The following is a 14,223-nucleotide window of genomic DNA, read 5'->3' on the forward strand; positions in this document are numbered from 1 at the left end:
AGAGGTTGTTACTGTAGCAATTTACCGTCTAATTACGGCCTAATTAGGTTCATTAGATTTGTCTCGTGATTTACAGGCAAACTATGCAATGTGTTTTTTATTCCGTCTATATTTATGTCTCCATATATGTGTCCGAAAAAAATTTAAATTTTAAATTATACAACTAAACAAGAACTTAGACAACGTCCTCGGCCGAAATCCCACAACTGCAGGGGAAGTTCGGAACCCAAAAAAATAGGCCGACCGGGGCCAGCGAGAGAAGCGAGCGAGGACAAGGAAAGAACACCAACGCCACGCCGCGCCACCACCGAGCCGAGGCCGGAGAGAGCAAAGCACCCGCACCCGTACACGCCAGCAGCAGGCAACCGCCAACGAGCGAGACCAAGGCAACCAAGCAGAACGAAGACCAGGAAGCACATCGCGCAGCTACAAGGCTAGAAGCCCGCTACCAGCAGCAAGCACGCACGCGGCCGCGAGCAACAAGCTCCGTCAGCACCACCACCACCACCAGCGAGAGCAGCGGGCCGGCAGCCGGGAGGCCCGCCCCCGTCGCGACCAGCGAGCAAGCGGCAGCGCTCCCGTCTCTCCCACCGATCGCTCCTCCCCCTCGTCGTCCTGCTCCAGCAGCAGCAGCAGCAGCAGCGAGGTGAGCCAAGCTTCCCCTCCTCCCGAACCCATCTGCCTCCCTGCTCTCCCCAATTCCCCAGCGCCTCGAACGCGCGCGCACAATGGGGAACTGGCAGCCAGCGCCGCACAATGGCGCCCGTATCGTGCTCTCCCCGCGGGCGCCCCGCTGCACCCGCCGCCGCCGTCCGGGCTCGGTTGCTAAAGGGCGGCCTCGGGAGGCCGAGGGCCTCGGAATTCGGCACGAAACCCTAGCCCCCCTGCCGCAATTCGGGGCGGAGCGGGTCTCGGATCGGGGGAGCCCCCGTGTGGCGCCCCGAGCTGGGGATTCACAGTTTGAATTGCGCACTGTTGCCGTGCCGCAGTTTGCTACGCCGTCGGTTTTTTTTTTGGGTGCTCTATTTTTTTTTTCTTGCGCCCTCGCACGCGGCTGAATTTCGCGTCGGGAATGGAGCTCGTTCGTTCGGGGGGTTGAATTCGATCGTACGGAAACCCTAGCTTTGCTCGTGTCGCTTGCGTCGGAATCAGAGTCATGGGAGCTCGCTGCTTTGGGGGCGTTGCCTGCCCTTTATTTGCTTGTCATTTTGGTTTCAAATCTCCAGCAGCTTGCTTCTGACTGCGCGGTCCCACAATTCCGGGATCTCTGCATATGTTCACTTCGTTGGTTCTCTGTAGATTCTTGATTTCGTCACTGGCTGTTCCGTTTTCCTGTGCCGCATGAGCTCAGAAGGCTTCGCTTGGGGTTGTGGGTACGAGGTGGATAAGGTTGCAGAATTGGATGGAACAAGCTTCGTGTGGTCATGGTTGCATTAGTCAGCTTCAGTCTTGCTGTTTCTGTCATTTGACATGGGATCAATTTTGGTGACGTGGGATTTTCTCCTTGAGCTGCTGCTCTGCTCCTTCAGATGTCTCCAGCATGAGCAAACATTTCAGAAAATGGAAACTAGTTCCTGCCCCTGCACCACATTCGCTCTAGGCTAAGACTATGATAAATACAAAAAATAGGCATTGTCATATATCATATATGGCAGATCATCCAGCCTATTGCTAAACCTCCACACCTTATTAGGAAAGAACTCCGTAACAGCAACCTCAAATACATGGGCAGTATGGCATGTACCAATCTTATGTCCTTGCTCTCGATAGATTTAGTTTTACTGTTTGTTGGGATTTTTCTTGAAACTGGGCTCCCCACTTTTCATTTTGGTGTGAAGCCTAATCTTTCAACTGATCAGGCATCGTTATGGAACTCAATGAAGTTTTAATTCAGTACTGTTCTATTGCTTCTAAATTAACCTAACCAGGGGCAAGCAGCATCTTCTTATCCCTGTTTTCATTTGTTATACCCACTTCTGAAACATAATTTGTTATCAATTGCAGTTAGTTCTCCTGTTGGTTTATTTGTCTACTGGGGCATATTGGATTGGAGCAGCCAGCAAAAATTGAAGAACCCAAGAATTACTTTGAACTTAGATTTATATTCTGATTGTATGGACTCCCATTTCTGAGAGATGCCATCATCGACACCACCGCCGCCACAAAATTTGCTCCCACTACCATCACCGGTGGTTGGGCGGAGCACTCGCATTAATCTCGGGGAAATCAAACAAAAACTAGTTACGAGGATTGGCCCAGAGCAGGCAAAGAAGTACTTTGAGCACTTGCAGAGGTTTTTGTCTTCGAAGCTGAGCAAGACTGTGTTTGACAAGCTCTGCCTCAGAATACTTGGTCATGAAAATGTTCGGCTTCATAACCACCTAATTCGCTCTATTCTCCACAATGCCTGCCAAGCAAGCGGGCCACCAACAGCCACTGCACCTAAATCAATTGGAGTTGCTAAGAATCCAAATCGTGTCTTAGTTCCACCAGTTCTGGTCTCTGACAATGGTGATGTTCCATGGCAACATGTGAAGGCCCACTATCCACAAGGCAGAAATGCAGATGCTGTCCAGGAAAATGGTGTTGTGCATTTGACCAAACCGAAAAGATTTCTACAGCCTCAACAAAGTGACCTTGTGGAACCACCGTCCAAAAGATTGCGCGTTGAAAATGCATATTCAAATTTATCTGACCCCCCAAATAGCAACTGTCCTGATGTTGTTGGCAGAGAAAATATGGAAGGGATTGCACAGAATGCTCGAGATCCAATAACTGCCCCACTAGGGATTGCCTTCTGCTCTGGTCATTTTGGTGGCAGTTGGAAAACTTTGGCATTTTCCTCTAGCGCTGGCGGTGATAACTCTTTTTGTTGCTATGACCTTGGTCAGCTGTGTGATACTTCATCACTGAAACAGCGGATGGGGAGAATAGCAGAAACAGAAGGGTTGGATGGTGTGTCATTAGATTGTGCTAATTTATTGAATAATGGTACCGATTTATTCTTGAAACGTCTTATTGGATCTTGTATTGAACTAGTTAGAGCAAGATCTCGGCATGATCGAATGAATCAGATGGCACTAAAACAACAGTTAAGTCGAAAGCTTATAAATGGTGTGCAGCTGCAAAATCAGGTGCATGGTCGAAGTGCCAATACATGCCCACAAATCAGCTCGATTTCGTTGCAAGACTTCAAGGCTCAATCAGAGCTAAATCCTCAGCTGCTTGGAGTCAAGTCATCACTGCTACTTGAAAAAATGAATTCATATGATTAATCAGTTAGGATCCAAATGAATTAATCGTTCTACAGAGGATTAACCTTTGCCAAGCAGGCAAGAGGATTGCAAGCTTGAAATTCTATCCGGGTCACATGCACCGACAGCCAAATGGTATGTGGATGTCTGCATATTTTCTTATGCAACAAGAGGCCTGAACCAATGCCCCCAGTTCCTGGTGTGATTTGTAGCACACTCAGAAAATGCACCAGGCTGAGGTTGGAGTTCTGTGCTGAAGTCTCAGCCTCACCAGCTAGCTTGCTTCTCCACAATTTTTCTGGGCACAGCAATGTCCTGACTTGCTTCCTTGCGTATCTGCAGGTGAGTTGTGTTTACCTGTTTTATCTCTCTTGCACTGCATCAAAGTCCAAGCCTGCCTCCATAACTTACTGCAGCTGAGATGTTGCTTCATGTTTCATCTCCACTACTCAAAAGGATGCTTTGACATTCTTTGTCTTGGATGTAGGCATGTAGCAGACACCAAATATTCTCAGCTTGGTGTTTCATATGATGTATGGTGTACATTTTCATAATTTGTTGATGGGCAGTGGAAGGTGAACTCCACAGCTCACTATTAAGGCTGCTCCATCAAAATAAGTGAAGATCTCATAGCTTCTAAGACTGTTGATTATACAAAGACATCAATGTTGTGGTCTTATGCACCAAGGCAAGATTGCATAAACAACCATGGTGTTGCAGGGTGCAAAACAGATTTAGAACAGAGCCTTCCAACATAAAGAGAAGTGATCTGTAAGTCTATTGCACTAGTGTGGTACAAATTGTTACACTTGTGCTTCGAGTGTGTAGATACTGCAAAAAATTGATGAATTTGATTTAGAGTTAGCTTATTATGCTTTGTTTCAATCTTAGAGTGCATTCCCCCCTTTCTTTCAGAACTGATAAAAAAATACAAAATAAGCCATATTCTGGTAATAATTTTTAAGGCTGTTTAGTTGTTGTAGTTAGTCCATAAACTGTCGATGTACCTGTTTCCCAGACTGATTTCTATTAGGTTATGTAAATAGAAAACATGTATTCAATTATTGACTCTTCGTTCCTTCATCATAAATGAATGGTGTTCTATTTTCGGCTGTTTTACTTTACTTTGTGTTGCCACCTACTATGCGTAATCAGAATTTCGAAACAAGTTACATTTTGCTCTGCATGAAATGAAGGGCAATCAAATTAATGCATGCTTTTATATATTTTGGAGATGGCCTTATCATGCAATATATCTTTAAATAATATTTTTCTTTCCTTGAATGATCATGGTGCAGTTTTTTCACGAGTACGCCGGAGAGCTGTGCATCATTGCATTAAGATAGGAAGGAAAGGAAAAAATAGCCGTACAACACCCTCCACACACACCCCTGAGCTTTTAGACTGGATCGCGCCTGTGAAAAATTAACACGACAACCCTAGACCTTGGTGCGTATGTTTGAACTTCAAATAAATTAGTAGTGTGGAAGTAGAATGATTTTAACTAGCATGCCCTTTACTTGCTGAATTACATTAACACATTGAAGATGAATGCAAACTCACATCTAGGTGATCATGCAAACATATAATGTGGGGTGATTGGATGACATTTAGATGTACTAGATTTAGCTGGAGCAGGGAACTGCATCAATTGCAAACATTCCCTCAAAGATAGAAAGATCACAAATCCATTATAATGAATGGTAGTGTGGTGTGTCAGCCTGATTGTGGTGTTGTGGGCTAAGTGAGAAGAAGATCCAACTTAGGTTATTATAATTCATATTGGGTACAATGACTGAAACTTGGACTTTAATTTTGCGTTATCATTTTATCAAATTGAGCCCATATATTGAAGGCAAGGTCATATTAATAACATAGCAAAACGGATTGACATGGATCAAGTTTAGTAAAAATCCAATAGATTGATTCATAACATGCTCAACTTTTAAGAAATTAGCAAAGTCTCTGGCTCCACATTGTTGGGTTAAGCACAAAGAAATGAAATCTGAAACATTGTGGAATTAAGAGATGCAACAAATTTGGGTTGGGCGAAGCTTATAATCTCTAGGAATGCTTAAGATGCTTAGAAATGAAAACCATTTTTTTGAGAGGTTAGATAAAAAGCATGTTGTGCTAGTGGCCGGGCGCTTTTGGTTGGAAATTTGGGTTTCTCATTTGTGAGACTGTCCCAAAACTAGTTTTTCTTTTTCATCACATAATCACATGTACACTGGAGCTTGGGCAAGGGTTATAAATGTTCAGCAGCAATTTCACTCAATTCCAGAACAGTAACTGTCACGCGAATGAAATGGAACATATGGACATCCACACTTCACAATAATCACATATACACTAGTTTTTCTTTTTCATCACATAATCACATGTACAATGGAGCTTGGACAAGCTACTGGTCCTAACTTGCAGAAGTGTTATAAATGTTCAGCAGCAATTTCACTCAATTCCAGACAGTAACTGTCACGTGAATGAAATGAAACATATGGACATCCACTCTTCACAATTGAATACATATTTTCATGAATCAGAGCGGCGTTTTACTTTGAAATATGAAAAGAAGGTTTGTTACTAGTGCTCCTTCAGTACCTCACGTCCATTCTCACTCTCAGCCAGACATGGCTGTCTCAAACCTCCCCACCAAGGCCATTACCTTGCTCTTCCTCTCCTGGATAGGCTTGCCCCTGCCCTCCTCTGTGGCTTCATTACTCCTCCCATCATCCTTCCTCCATCTCTGTGCCAACTCCATGGTCTTCGCTGGCAGCATTATCTTATCTTCCTTAGGTTTGGCCTCTTCTTGTACTATTAACTTAGGTTCGGCAATAGCATCCTTTATCTCAGTTTCACTGCCAGCTTCTTTTAATGCAGTTTCACAGTCAGCTTCCTTTAACCTAGTTTCATCAGTAGCTTTGTTTAACTCAGTTTTACTGACAGCTTTATTTAGTTCTGTCTCATCAACAGATTCCGGACTGACATCTTCCTTCAGCTCAGTTTCATCTACAGCTTCCTTCAATTCAGTTCCACTGGTAGCTTCTTTCAGGATGTTTATATCGCTGTTGATTTCAGTATCAGCATTGTCACATTCGTTCAAGTTTTTAGTGTCTTCTTCACTTTTCTCTTCTAAAATGTCCCCTGTATTCTCATTCTTGTATTCCTCCTGAGCATACGATGGCTTGCTATTCACACCCACAGATTGCAGATCAACAGGATCAGGGAGCCGTTCTTGCAAGTGCTCTTCTATGGAAGAGGTGCTTATGCTCTCTGTCTCGTCAAATTCCATCAACAGCTCAACATCTTGCTCCTCGATTCTTGGTGCCTCTATTTGTCTTGCCGGCCCACTTCTTGTCCTTTGGATAGAAACATAATTTTCGCCTCCCGTTCTTCTCTTTGCTACAGAACCAGGAGCACGAGTCGAAGACTCAGATTGAGTTTTTCCAGCTCCAAGAGGTCCCGCCGTTGATTTCTGAGTTTTCAGTTTCATGGAAGATGTTGCCATCTTCTCGATGCCAGGCCGTGTAGATAGGTTACCCTTCTGCACTGTTGATGGCAATTTTGCTGCCCTGGTGATATCCTTAGATGACGCGTTTGGTGTTGCAAGGGCTGCAGGCCACACAGATGTGGCACCAGGCTTTTCTACTTTTCTTCTCATTGTGTTGGCTTGCTTTGCGCTGGCCAGGGAAGAAGCAGGGTGGAGTGTCTTTCCATGGGTGGAAGAAGAGCCCGAGCCAGATGTGGACCGAAATGAGGTGGTGCGAGCGCTGACCGACGATGAGGGTCGACAGGTGTTGGATGAGCTTGAGGCAGGCGATGGGGATAACCTGCGATCAGGAGAAGTTGGGACAGACCTTGCACGCCGCATCCCTTGGTCAGACTCACTGGATTTGAGCCCTGTGGACACATTCCGGACGCCCCGGTTGGCCCTAACATTTGGTTGAGGCTCCCTCCTTGATGTCGCCATTGCATACAAGCTATGCTGCAAACAACTAAAAAAAGCAAAAAAAATAATGATGTTGTCTGCCTCTGGGTTATAAACTGTAACCATTTTGATGCCATCACTGGAAAAAGTGCTAGATTAGCATCATATAGTACCATAATTGGGCTTGATGACTAGCAATTCAACATGTTATATGAATGCTTGTATCTTTTCATGTGCAGCTTCATCTAGGAGAGCAGGCAAATAAATGTGGAAAATTGACCGCAAGGCACAAAGGGAATGGGATAGAAAGGAAATGGCGTGATTCAAGGTATGCCATACAGATAATCAGATGAAACAACATGAATACTTTTCAGAACGGGTCTTCATTAATTAACTTCTTATTTGCATTTCATGCATCACACATCATAAACTCCCCTGTTGATGCCTACTATACGTGCTTTCAGATGCAATAACCAAAGAACAACATTCCGCAACCAGGGGAATCTAAATTACGCTGCCATTCAGCCAAGAAAGAGGCCAGGAGACTGTACCTGGGCTGATCTCGGAGCTGCTCACAAGAATCCTGAATGCTGATCAATATCTGCAATTAAAGGTCACCAATTCATGCCGAAGAGAACAGAAAGTTTGCATTGCGGTGCCCACCTTATATGGCTTGCCGCCTGCACCAGGAGGATCTGGGAGGTTGCGGCGTTGAAATAGTCCGACTTTCTGAATGTTTGGCCCTTGTGCTTCCGTTTGTTGGCTCCGGTGGGCATTCCATAAATAGTGAGCTGAGACAAACCTCCATTCATTCATGGTCTGTGGATCTGCCGTTTTGTGTTTTCAAGCCTAATAACGGCAGGCACGGTTACATGCTTGCCTGTCTCTGAATTTTGTTGCTGGCACGCGTGTCCCCTGATGCATTTGTTGCCATTCGAGATGACATGAGTTTAGCTGCCAATATGTTCGTGCCTGTTCATCCTTCAAATGTTGAACTCCTATGATAGAATTTCTGAGCCTATTGCCGAACGTTCCTTAGGACGCCCGTCAAATATGCAAAATTGACCTGACAAATGACCTTTAGGAACCGTCAAAAGCTTCGATGGACACGCTGCTCTACACCTCTGTTCTCAACCCTATTCTATGCATGATATTAGTATGGCAGCACTGCACCAAACAAGAAGTTTGAGGAAACGAATCGTCCTCTTCACGGTCATTCAGAGCGTTTTACATACACACATTTAGAGATCGATAATGGTTACCCTGAAACACAGACTTTATTGCTATTTTCAGGAGAGCTGCATATCAATATGTTAAGAAGAAAGGGTTGGGGGAGAGCCCCCAGTGATGCAGAAAAAAGACATGTACCCGCCCATTTAAAAAAAAAACTCACCTATGAGCTAAAGAAGAAAGAGTGTCTATAAACTATCACGTTGGCGTGTACTGAAATCACACTGTTTACCAACCATGCTGGTTCATGCATGAAAACCATACAGAAATTCAGAACGATAAAAAGAGCCCATCTACAATCTACAGAGCCATCAACGAATTCATTCACTTCCAAGTCCATCAATAGGTGTCGTAAGGTGTTTTGATGAAAATTAATAGGAACCCAGCTGTCAATTCTTTGAAGAAAATAATACTTGATCTTTTGGCTTATTCGCATATCAATTGGACCTCAAACTCCTGTATGTCCATAGCGCCTCCATGGGGCAATTAGTCTCAATAATGGAACATGCTGAAGTTTTGTTCATTGTATGTTTAGTCTTCCTTTTCTTTTAGAAGTCACAAATGAAGGAATGCCAAATAACGTTAGCTTCCACTTATGATCTATAAATCAGGGTTGCAGACCTGAATAACCTTCAGTTGTACAAGTTGTTTGCTACCTCCTCCAATTTTGGGGTTTCCCGTGGACAGATGGTAAATTGCACTAGAACATCTGTCCAGCATTCAGCTTCCCCGGTGTTGCACTCCCTGCTATCGTTTTCCATGCAAACTCTAGAATTTTGCTCCCAGTAAGTCCCAGCGAACCTTGATTGGATGACTCATCAGTCTCCTTGATCATGATATCTGTGGAGACTAAACCCTTGGCAGGTCCATCCTCAGCTCTCAGGCTCCCTTCATAGGACAAAAATTCCAAGACTTCAGCTTGGTGCATGTCTCTACAGTAGACTAGAGCTATGCCATCAGCTGGTCCATTTTGGAGAGGTGTACGCACTGTGTATAACAGATAATCAGAACTGCCTTCTGTGACAGTGAAGGCTTCCCTGTCTGCTAGATTAAGAGAGCAGTACATTCGCCCATTTGCTCCATTATACAGTGCAAGAATGAGATCCTTTGCATCTAAAGATGTATGTATCACTAATTCAACAAACTGCAGGAAAAGAATGTAAGTTTGCAACTGTGCTGAACATAATACAAGAAGTTTGGCGCTAATGACAATTTTAAGGATCCCTTTTACTAGGGTTTTCTGAAAGTTTGGAGCATTCGTTTTCAATTGACAAGAAAATACAAAGGTTGATAATTACAGAAAATGTCCAAAAGTAAATTGTATTGGAGGTTGGCAGAATTGTTCCTCATGTGGAAGTGGGGCACCGACATGAGGAAATGAACAAATAGGGAAATGAATAGGCCAACACAACAAAGCCTGGAGGGGTCAAGGTCAACACTTAAAAAAACAGTTGCAAGTGCCTAAGTGGTATTGTGTTTGACCTGTCCTATCAAACAACCCAAACCTTCTTCCTTTTACTAATCAGTTATGCCATCATATGTGTCTGTTATTTGTTCATTAGGAGGCATTTTAGCTCTTGGATTATGAGTTAATGGTGCATTGTGACCATTTGATCATGGGGTTAGTGGCAACCAAACTAGGTAGGAGATCATGCTCCTGAAATCGATGCGAGCAAACAAAAGATCATGCAGGACAGATCTCATGCCTCCCTCATGAGGTCCTATCTCATTTGCAGTCTCCAGTCTCTTCAGTTTTCACCGCCCTCATGATCGAATTGTGTCAATGGATTTGTAAACACTGAAAAGACATGTAATAACAAAAGTGGTGGCACTACAATAAAATAAAGATTTTTTTTGTTTGGGGGTGGGTGGCGGATTGGGTGGTGGGGTGGTCAATGCATCGTTAGTTTGCCTTGTACTTAGTTTTTACTTTTTAGACACTGAGCCATGTGAATTACATCATACTGAATCATATAAATGGTAGGCACCTGCAAGTGCTTAAAATGTAACTAGTTCATGCAAGTCATTGGTGACATAAGCAAACCAGAGAAAATAAACACTCGAGAAAAATATGGTGAACTGGTAGATGTGGTACCTCATTCTCATCTTTGCCTTTATTTTCATAGTGGAACTCATTGATCCAAGCCTTCTGTGTTTTCCCTGTGAAAGGTGAACTTTCGGCAGGAGGGTTCCTCCATATAAGATTTGCATATTCTGGATGATCAACAAAAGGATTTCGATTATGCTGGTAAAGGCTGCAGACTCTGTCATTTCTAAGCTGCTCAGGTCCTGATGGCGGATCAAGTTCATTCCACCGTAGAAGAGCTGATAGGAGACCCATGTTTCTTCTTTCTTAAGAACAGGCAGAAATTTGGTAACTAAATGAGCAAAAATCATTGTGATTAAATTAAGTACAAAATGGTTAAGGTGTAACGTCCAAGCAACTGTCTAATATTAATTAATATCCGTATTGCAACATAATTAGTTTGGTATGAATAAGCACTATATGTTCCATGAGGTATCTGACAAGTACCAGGATTAAAACCTAAATATCATCAATGCATATCTTTTTGAGAAAGTACTTACGAATACTTGGTGAATCAGAAAGTTCCAGATGTGGTGTTCCATCCTGGTCAGATCCATAGCTTACTGCCATGTACATCAGGGACCTAGCTACATCTCCACGCACCTGATGCCAACACAAAAAAAAGGAAACACTGTAGTGCCAACAAACACAGCAAATGAGACCTAAAAGACAATTGCAGTTTATATCTGGAAGCCACTACTAGTTGTGTTCATTTATGACTGAACTATACCTAATGTGCCTGACTTCCCAATGCCCTTTTGACTATGCTAAATATTCAGTACAATATGATTCTGAAGCTTAAATTACTTCTGATTTAGATATTTCATTATTTCCCTCCATTGAATTAAACACATATAATTCCTGGTTCCTGAATCTGAATATGTACTTTCTAAACACATATAATTCCTGGTTCCTGAATCTGAATATGTACTTTCCAATTCAAATGCCAGCATTGTATTCAAATTCAAGGATAGATATAATTTCCTCTACGATGAGTGCATATTAGATATATCATTCATTCCAAACAATGAAACAAATAGTTTCTAAACCTGATACGGAGGTGCCCACTTTTCAGCGTCTGTCTCGGTGTCAGATGCGGCTTCACGATTTGCTGGTCGTGCACAATTTATTGATGTGGCAGTACATTCTCCAAAATATTTGTTTCCCCTTGAAGAGTTTACTGAAAACAGGATTTTGCACCTTGAGAAATACAATCAAAATTCTATGCTGCGTGAATTAATCCATTTTGAACCAAACATCCCCTAAGCGTCCGCCGTCCGGGGCAAACGACCTTTAGAGAAGCTCATGGAGCGCCTGTGCTCCGGCTACACACCAGATACTGCTTTCATCTCCTACTGTTTGTAAGACTACCAAACCATTTGGAATGGTGCCATTTTGCGGCTCTTTAATTTAAATAGGCGTAAATGTCTCACTTGAAACAAACACAATCCTAGTGCTGAGTTTTTCCTTTTCCTATAAATCATACCTACTGGCTAGTGGTTGGATGTATTGCATTCGTTAATGGCAGAAACCTAGCTGACCATTGACATCTGCAGGACGTATGTTGTGAAGATCAGTTAGCTCTGGTCCATAACTTAGGCCATATGATCGAGGCCATAGGTGTTCCCCTGCACAGTAAAACACACAATATTTCTGTGATAGGAAAACATAAAGATAAGTTTGCATTGTCCTGTCTACACTTTAGTTTTACTCACTATTCCATCCATCTGGTTTGCCTGCTAAGATCTTCGGCACTGCTCTCTGCGAGTATATCTCAATCCTATAAGAAAAAATAGACACTAAAAATCAATACAGAATATGGGAACCAGCTTCCAGTGCTGCACAAACAACATTAGTACCCATAATCTGTCACAGAGCACCATACACTTTAGATGATGCCTCAGGGTGTTCTGCATCAGCTGCATCGAGAATCTTGAGCGCCTCCCACACCTACAACATAAGGGTAAATAAATCACATTCTTCTTTCTCGATTCGAGCCGAAATTCCACCAGATTAAGGAGCAGGAAAGCTAATTGATGCTAGCTAGGTTGGCAACAAGCAAACCGACATCTTTGTACCGCAGGGCGGTGTGAGGTGAGACGACGGCGGCGAGCTTCGCCCTCAGCTCGTCGCCAGCCAGGCCTTCAAGGCCAGCGTAGTAGCGCCTGACATCTTCGCAGGGGTACGCGGCGGCGTCCAGCGGTGAACGCACACCCACGGAGGAGGAGGCGTGGGCAGCCGGGAGAAGCGGCAGGCCAGACAGCGCGAGCGCGAGCGCGGCAGTGACCAGCGCGTGGAGGCACCGGTCCAGCCACAGCGGGAGGGAGCTCTCCGGGAGCAAGAGCAACGGTGACGCAGTGGGTCCAGGGCTTGGTTTCTTGCCGCGGCAACTACGGCAGCGATATGGAAAGGATGGGCGACGGACGGCGATGGAGCGACAGGTTCTTGCTGGCGCAGCGCCGCGGGCAGGAGTGGGGGAGGAAGAGGATGCGGTGAGGATGGTGGCCATGGGCGCCGGCCTTGCCGCTCCCTTCGGCGGCGATGGAGCAGGTTAGCCGAACTGCCGAATTTTGCTGACCCATATCGTCACAGTAGAATGTTATTTAAGTTTTAAAATATAAATAAATGATGAGAATATGCATTTAAAACTTAAAATTAAATACATTACTTTGAGCGGACTTTAAATATCTTGTAGAAGTTTTATAGGGGTAGTAAAATGTTTTTATGGGAATATAACACCACAAAATGCATATGTTTAAAGAAATGAAGGTCAACCCAAATAGTTTAGGTAAAATACATTTGGATGTGAATTTGAATCAGACCAGAGCTACATGGAATCTCTGAGATTCAGCCAATCCCAATGGCTTTGTCTAATTTTGCTTTAATTTCACGTTATGACTATCAGCCGTGTTTGGTTGTTTCCATGAAATTTTTTTTCACAAAAAGACGAATACACGCATGTAGTACTAAACGAAGTTTATTTATGAAATCTTTTCATAGATGAGTGTAACTTTTCGAGACAAATCTAATGAGCCAAGTTCCACCATAATTGGATACGGTGATGCTAAAGTAACCGCGCCTAATTATCCTCTAGTTATACGGTCAAAGACCTCATTATATACAGTAGTGCTGAGTGTCAAGGTATTAGTATCCATAGAAGAATAATTCCCATGGAAAGATTTTTTGGACTCATTCCTAATTTGAATAAAAAAATAATATATTTACTAGCAAATATATCTATGCATTTCAACAGGAAGCTATATAAATATATTCATTAGTATGTAAAAATATATATTATAAACTAAATATATTTTATAATAATATAGTACATGTTGGTTGAGAACTTTATTTTTTTTACTTGACACATGCTAATTCTAAACAGTTTTATATCCTTAATTCAACATAAACCCAGATTTTGATTGATGGATCCAGCAATCATTGATCGCTTTATTATTTCATTATAGTAATAATAGAGATAGAGATTGGACAGAATAATAGATTCAGAGTCTACATATCAAACAAGATCATACTACATTTTAAAAGCAAAGGGAGCAATAAACATACCACACTTCATGCGACCAAATAAGATAGCCAATGTTATCCTCAACATTATTAAAAATTGAACAGGTGCTCTAGATTGACATGCAAAGAAGAATCGAGTCCTAAGAATCTAAGATGGGATCAATGTTATCTTAAATGCTAAATGATAATGATAAACAGTCGGT

At 43.0% G+C, this 14,223-nt stretch overlaps 3 protein-coding genes across 10 annotated transcripts; 1 reads left to right on the forward strand and 2 right to left on the reverse strand.

The window, feature by feature from the left end:
- The first annotated feature begins 265 nt into the window (after positions 1–265).
- LOC120655668 lies at positions 266–8,170 on the forward strand. Of its 5 annotated transcripts, XR_005667686.1 has the most exons (6): positions 266–646; positions 2,005–3,596; positions 3,742–4,025; positions 4,553–4,703; positions 7,422–7,510; positions 7,647–8,170. XR_005667686.1 is itself a non-coding variant. In XM_039933614.1 (3 exons), exons 1-3 carry the CDS (start codon positions 3,387–3,389, stop codon positions 7,774–7,776), a joined length of 429 nt encoding a protein of 142 aa, XP_039789548.1. In that variant the 5' UTR covers positions 3,346–3,386; the 3' UTR covers positions 7,777–8,170. The 5 variants fall into 5 exon arrangements, 1 of the variants encoding a protein (XP_039789548.1); XR_005667685.1 differs by lacking the exon at positions 4,553–4,703; XR_005667687.1 differs by lacking the exons at positions 3,742–4,025; positions 4,553–4,703.
- On the reverse strand, positions 5,586–7,340 carry LOC120655667 (uncharacterized protein DDB_G0280205-like). The gene has a single exon (XM_039933613.1). It carries the CDS (start codon positions 7,306–7,308, stop codon positions 5,875–5,877), a length of 1,434 nt encoding a protein of 477 aa, XP_039789547.1. The 5' UTR covers positions 7,309–7,340; the 3' UTR covers positions 5,586–5,874.
- A 427-nt stretch (positions 8,171–8,597) lies between the features above and the next one.
- Positions 8,598–13,076, reverse strand: LOC120655666 (extracellular ribonuclease-like). 4 transcript variants are annotated; one of them, XM_039933610.1, is made up of 8 exons: positions 12,567–13,076; positions 12,384–12,448; positions 12,214–12,278; positions 12,040–12,126; positions 11,548–11,678; positions 10,999–11,101; positions 10,508–10,764; positions 8,598–9,556 (listed from the first exon to the last, which is right to left on the reverse strand). In XM_039933610.1, exons 1-8 carry the CDS (start codon positions 13,005–13,007, stop codon positions 9,113–9,115), a joined length of 1,593 nt encoding a protein of 530 aa, XP_039789544.1. In that variant the 5' UTR covers positions 13,008–13,076; the 3' UTR covers positions 8,598–9,112. The 4 variants fall into 4 exon arrangements, with proteins under 4 accessions (XP_039789544.1, XP_039789545.1, XP_039789543.1 ...); XM_039933611.1 differs by having other exon boundaries at positions 10,508–10,626; positions 12,031–12,126; XM_039933609.1 differs by having other exon boundaries at positions 12,031–12,126.
- Between the last annotated feature and the right edge of the window lie 1,147 nt (positions 13,077–14,223).

Source organism: Panicum virgatum, chromosome 1N, assembly GCF_016808335.1.
Source record: "Panicum virgatum strain AP13 chromosome 1N, P.virgatum_v5, whole genome shotgun sequence".
Taxonomy (NCBI): Eukaryota; Viridiplantae; Streptophyta; class Magnoliopsida; order Poales; family Poaceae; genus Panicum; species Panicum virgatum.

What these genes read in the sequence shown, in the direction of transcription:
- LOC120655667 (XM_039933613.1), bottom strand. Translation starts at nt 7,308, where the DNA reads ATGGTTACAGTTTATAACCCAGAGGCAGACAACATCATTATTTTTTTT.
- LOC120655668 (XM_039933614.1), top strand. Translation starts at nt 3,387, where the DNA reads ATGGTATGTGGATGTCTGCATATTTTCTTATGCAACAAGAGGCCTGAA. An exon ending in GCTTCCTTGCGTATCTGCAG is followed by an intron (nt 3,597 to 7,421) that starts GTGAGTTGTGTT and finishes TTTCATGTGCAG; the next exon opens with CTTCATCTAGGAGAGCAGGC. An exon ending in AGGAAATGGCGTGATTCAAG is followed by an intron (nt 7,511 to 7,646) that starts GTATGCCATACA and finishes ACGTGCTTTCAG; the next exon opens with ATGCAATAACCAAAGAACAA.
- LOC120655666 (XM_039933609.1), bottom strand. Translation starts at nt 13,007, where the DNA reads ATGGCCACCATCCTCACCGCATCCTCTTCCTCCCCCACTCCTGCCCGC. An exon ending in CCGCCCTGCGGTACAAAGAT is followed by an intron (nt 12,449 to 12,566) that starts GTCGGTTTGCTT and finishes CTTATGTTGTAG; the next exon opens with GTGTGGGAGGCGCTCAAGAT. An exon ending in TTCTGATTCACCAAGTATTC is followed by an intron (nt 10,765 to 10,998) that starts GTAAGTACTTTC and finishes CCTGTTCTTAAG; the next exon opens with AAAGAAGAAACATGGGTCTC.